Genomic DNA, 6,343 nt, shown 5'->3' on the forward strand with positions numbered 1-6,343 from the left:
GTAACAACGATATAATATATTGCACATGACAAAAAATAAAACGCGCAATTATTCATCCGATCGTCATAAAAATTTATACTCTTTAAATTTCTTGAAGTAAAATCTCTAAAGAGAAAAATATTGCCACTATTGAAAAAGAGTGAAAATATTTGTACTCTTGAATAAGAACAGCAGATTTTTATTCTCTCGGAATGGGATTTCACTTTTAGAGTAAGATTCACTAAAAAAAAAATTTTTTTCCTTTGGAATGAAACTCACTCCAAAAAAGAGTCAAAATCTGCCATTCTTATTCAAGAGTGCATATGTTTTCTTTTTCAATAGTGGCAATATTTTAATTCTTTTGGAGTGAGGTTACACTGAGAGAAAAGATTTTGTTAATTTAGCAAGTCACCAGTACCTTTAATCGGTGATCGGTAAATATGTGACAATAAATTTTGTTGTTGTGTTTGCTGCTATACCAATTAACTAATTATTAACAGAAGCAAACGATACAGAATCTAATCTATCTTTTGGATAGATTTTAGGCTTGTTTATATAGAATTCATAGATGATCTTGGAGTCTTAAGTCCGGAGTCGTAGGAAATCGACCAAGCACAATCAAATACAGAGAGAATACTTAGAATTGGTCAATTTCTTACGATTTGGGATCCTGCAATCGTCTACGACTTTTATATACACGAGCTTCTTATATGCTAGCGATATTATTTGTTACATTGACGAATTAATTTGCAATCGTAACAAATCGATCAGTTTTTTAACAAATATCACATTTGCTTTCCCTTGATTTGTTTCTACAATAAAATCATTTCTATCAGTGTACTCCAAGAAATTTGGAGACTATCAAAAATTTAGAAGAAAATCCTTTTCTTGAAGAAATTTAGCGTCGAGTTTTTAATTATATAGGTGCAATTTTTGTACAAACCGTGCGAATTTATCGTTGCCATATTCGTAAGTAAGTTCGAATTTTAGAATCGATCGAAACTCGCGAAATACGTTCTTTCCATGTGCGACTTCCACGACGCAAATTCAAAATAACCTCGGAAAATGCAACGTCTCCGGGAGTGCACTCTGAATATAATATAACTCCCCGCGGTGGAGAAGCTTTTCTCCTACTTCGACGAACCGACATCTGACTTCTCGTGTATCACAAAAGAGAGAGCTGCACCGGAAGTTTCATATGTGCTCGTAAGGCTCGCGGGCAGATTTCTGTGTGGCGCTTCGTTTGAAGTGGTCCCGAATCCCATTCCAACAGTCAGTTTCGGTCCAGTAAAGTCCCACGTAAAGTTCAGGACAATGTATGCAGATGCGTTGGATTTATAAACGGTCCTACATGCGGCTACTTGCAAATACATCGTTTTCCCAAGCTTAGCCCGTATTCGCCCTGCGCAAACAAAACTAATCCTCAGAACGCACATCTATGGTCTTTACCTAATTTAAAAGTCATATCCATTTGAAAGTCAGAATATCGATATTGTGTACTACATAATCCTGTATCGCAAAGTTTATTAAAAAAACTTAAAGCATAACGTAAAAAATAACTGAAAAAATATATAGATCTCGATAAGTTATTCTTAAAATTAAATGTATACGACAAGAATAAGACTTCTTATTTCTACCAATCAAAGTTATCATATTTTTAAGTTTTTGCCACAATTCTTTTGCATTTCTCCATCACAGCTTTAAATTTTATCAGTAACATCAAAATAAATAGTATTTATCACATAAGGATGTATAGGATGCATAAACAATGAGAACAAGAAGAACAGATGAAAACTGTAGACAAATGAGATACTTCATCTGCGAAAATCATCCCAATATACATCTCCGCAATTATAGGATAATTTCCCGCAAATCTGTAATTAGTATTTCTAGCTACTCCATCCGTGTGTGTCAACCAAAGGAAAGCTTGTTACAAGCTGACATAGATATACCTTTATTCCACGCCTGCGGTGATATACGCTCGGATGCTTTTTAGGGGGTAGTGTACAGTGATTCAGCTGATGCACATTATGCACACAGTGCGCGTCTCCTGCACGGCTAGCAAAGCTCGACCAACGATGCCGCTGATGCGCGACACAGCTTGCGTAACGTACACGCACGTCGCAACGCCACGCCGGCTGACCCACATGCGTGGTCTTTATTTAAACTGGTTTCCTCCTTGGCGTCCTTTAGACCCGACTTTCGTCTGTGCTCCGGTCGCCGGGTCACTGGATTCGAGCGCGTCATTTTCCGCGAGACTGCGTGCAGCTCGGGAAAGGTCGGCTTGTATACATATTTGTGTCTCGTAAAAAAATCATTAGTTTATGATTCGAGACGATGTTGCATAGAGAAAATAAAAAGGGTTCTCTTACGAATTTCTCTTTTTGTAATATTCTTAATATTTTTAATAATTTTCTAAAGATCTTTTTTCTAAGATATATTTAATAAAATAAACTTGTAATATTTTCTTTACGAGATACTTAACATATATACTATTATTTCATCTTTAGTATAATAATTTTATTGATAACTTTACTGAAATTTATTAATTTTACTGGAATTTTTAGAATGATATCACAAATGTCTTTTTATAATAATACATGATGTTAGAGAAAAACGATGGAAGTAATTGGGGAATCATCTCTTTGCGTAGACCACAGTGAAATTCGAATTTGTTCACGGTAGACTTATAGAACCGCGAAAATTTCAATTGCAAATGCTCGTCGACTTTGATACCGAAGAGAATAACGAGCTCCTGAGACGAGCGTTTTTTAAGCATCAACGCGATCTCGTCGAATATTCTTGTTTCTCAAACGTATGTAAAGTTTGAATAATACAGCATAGAGAAGGCGAAGTGGTAGCGCGCAAAAAGGAGCAACACGGAATAAAAATGCACCGTTACGTTTCTATCGATCGCGGCACTTTTGTACCGTACATCGTAGACTGACTTCGAGATCTCTTCAGAGTAAAAGTAACGATGCAAAGCTATTATTTATAGCAATAAATATACACCACATTTATTTTACATTTAAATAAATCCATTTAAATATTAATGTGACGAATGTATTTCATTTAATTACATTTTAATTATCAATCGCAATTATTTTTTATATTTTCTTCACATCTTATAGTCTTCTCATATATTACTGCAGCTTTACAATTATTAATTTCTACATAACAAGAAATTATAGTAGGGCTTAAACAATTTTATTTTTTTTTAATGGGGGAGGGGGGGGGGGAAGAATAAAAAATATTGAATTATAATAAATCTTATTTAAAAAAAGATAAGATTTTTGAACTCCATCCCCTAAAGATTAATGTTATTTTCATCAAGATTTTTTGATTGCAAGCCATAAACAATTGCGAAAAACATTATCAGAAAATTCTAATCGCTAATCTTCATCTTGTCTCGTGTCAATTTTTGTTCTGATTAGCATGCATATTACTTAAAATATTCAAACGCGTATATTCCTCTCAATTACGCTCGCATAATACTACGGATATACTCAGACAACATCGTAATACGAGCGCGCGTATCAGATTTCGCATCTCCTAATCGAACGAGCATTGCAAGCGTTGCTTTATTTCTAGCTGTTTGCACACTATCATAAGACAGCCTGCTTTTATATTATGAGGTGGATAGTATAAATTGATTCCGGAAAAATGAGAGATACTTTTCTTTCGTTAAACTCTACTCACTCGTCCAGAATTTTCTCTCGTTACGAAACGCGTATAATGGGACAATTGCCAAACTTTACGACTACTTGAATATCGCATTATTTTATTTTTATTGTATCAAATACTATGATGGATATCAATAATTTATCAGTTTGAAAAAAATTATCAAATGCCGTAATAACACATACAAATCCTGTAGAATTTCGAAATCTACTCTCATATATTTTTCCACTTTTTCTCATATCAGAATATTATTATCAATATTAAGTAATTTGACATTTGTCGTCAACTAGTTTATGTTAAGCATGAATATCTCTCACACCCATAGGACGAACATTTATAGAAGAACGCAAATTCGCAACGTAATCTTCGTGAGTAATCAACGCGCGTATTCCCGCAAGACTCGACGGTGCTACAATCGATATACCATTGTCGCGACAGTGCAGCAGGTCGTAGAGACAAGTTCGTAACTAACCGGGGTTGTTCTCTCTCGAGAAGACGCGGCACGAATTCTCGGGATTCTGCCACGATGCATGCGGCCGTATTCCCAAATCGATCGCGACAGCAATGGCGACGAGAACGAGGGAAAAGGGAAGCGGAAGAAGCATCCGGTTAAATTCCGCCGATCCGGTTCTCACTTCGCCGAACAAGAGTGCACGAATTCGAGTGAGGGTAGTCGGAAACTATGAATATACCGTATGTTGGCGTATTCGTATACAATTCTCGGGGGAAGGCGCGCTGGCTCTTTTGCTATGTAGGAAAGCCCCACCGTTGTCGCTTCGCGTGTCTCACCTTTCACCGACCTGAGTCATGTCGGTTATCATGCAAACGGTTTTCTACGATTCATAATGTAACATATCCGAACGTCAGGTGTCGCAAAGCTCCATGCCTAACTTCAAAAAAGAAGAATGAACGACGCTCGATTAGAGGGAAGAAGTTTTGATTCATTGCGCTCACAATGCGATATGAATATAAATCATCGGATGGTATTGTAAGGAAAAAAGAGACGAGTTGTCGTTTCATCTTGTCAAACCGCGCATTTAACTCTATCTAGAAATGATTTATTCTGGTAATCTACATCCAAAGATTGTCTATTAAACCAAATAAATAAATTTGCATTATTTTCATTTCAGTTATTCTAATTTTAATATTTAATCTTATATTTTTTAGAAGCTCCGTTTCGTGGAGTAATTTTACAGAGAATATTAAAAATATTACATTTCATCAACTACATTTTAGAACTATTTAATCTAATTTTAAGGGATTATTCTAAGATTTCCATATTCATATAGATATATCGCCTCATATATAAAAAAAACTCCTTTAAAGATCATATTAAGGATTAATATGTTTCAGTATTAATTTGTAAGTATTAATTTGTTTCAAGTCCAATATTATACATACATGTGTTGCACATATGTACAGTACATATAATAAAATATATAAAGCTGTACAGTAAAGTTCTATTCAACAAACACAACGATAATGTAAAAAGGATTAACAAGCGCCGTTTGGCCGAAGGCTGAACAACCTTCGTCCCTTAATCATAACAATACCAAATGTTAGTCGATGATAACTGTATTAGGATTAACTGATAAAATACTAGGCTTGCATCCTCTGGCTTCCCAGTTGTTTGTCGAGCCGAAATGTCCCGCCTCGCAAATATTCGCGCAGACCGTACAAGCCACTATCTTCTTTCCCCCAGGAAACTACGGTCGCGTGAGTAGCATTACGGGATTATTAGCGGATGAAAACTCCGCAAGCAGGCTCTTCTATATCAGAAACAGTTGCCTATATATTTGATGAACAACGGCAACGAGGCTATATATATAACGAGGCTCCCGTTCCCATCACTCTTTCTCGTTTCCCTATGGTTCGTCACGTGAGAGTGTGAAATCATTTCAGAATCGATACTTCAGCATCGAGAATATCTTTTCTCCAAGCAACTTTTCGTTCAAATTCATGCTATTTCTCTTACAATCATAAGTGACGCGATGAGAAATTCAAATGTACACAGTAACACATAACAGAGCAAAAAAAAACGATATTTGAAGTAGAAAGTTCTCTTTACGTTAAAAAAAATTTCCTGTTTCGTTGGTCACAACTTGGTCAAATACGGTCATGGCCATTAACGTACATTATCGGTAAATTATTCGGTTTACATAATTTAAAACGGACGCAACCAGTTGATGTAATATCGAGTTATTAAACGAAGCGATACTGTGCGCATTGCTTTTATCGTCGCGTATTAATTTAACGTTGGCTCACCGAGTTAATGGCTGTCATGCTGCTAACTCGACCTGGATCTGTGTCCACTAGCCCGCTGTCACTCTGTAACAGAAACAGAAAGATAGCAATTTAGAGGATGGGAAAGATCGATAATTTCTCCTACTGCTGTTTGCACTCGAGCTAAATTTCGTATAAATCACTCCCACACGTTAAAGCGCAGATTATTCAGATTCGTAGAAATGAAAAAGAATTATTTAGAGATCTTTTTTTTTTTCATACCACAGTTTATGTGTTTTCGAAGCGTAAAAGCAAATACACAATTTCCGGATACAAAATTGCAAGCAGGGCGCGTATTGTTAATAATTTCGAAAATGCAATATTGTGGAAAGTGAATAGCATTTATATATGAAAATCATTCGCACTGTGGAATCCCAACGTACGTAAAAGCCGAGTGCAC

At 35.9% G+C, this 6,343-nt stretch overlaps 1 protein-coding gene across 1 annotated transcript in view; it reads right to left on the reverse strand.

The window, feature by feature from the left end:
- LOC108686868 overlaps positions 1-6,343 on the reverse strand; it is a 292,272-nt gene that overhangs the window by 229,496 nt on the left and 56,433 nt on the right. The window contains exon 3 of the mRNA XM_018192364.1: positions 5,926-5,988. Within this exon, the coding sequence (XP_018047853.1) occupies positions 5,926-5,988 (63 nt within the window). The remainder of the gene's footprint in view (positions 1-5,925; positions 5,989-6,343) is intronic.

Source organism: Atta colombica, unplaced genomic scaffold (assembly GCF_001594045.1).
Source record: "Atta colombica isolate Treedump-2 unplaced genomic scaffold, Acol1.0 scaffold198, whole genome shotgun sequence".
NCBI lineage: Eukaryota > Metazoa > Arthropoda > Insecta > Hymenoptera > Formicidae > Atta > Atta colombica.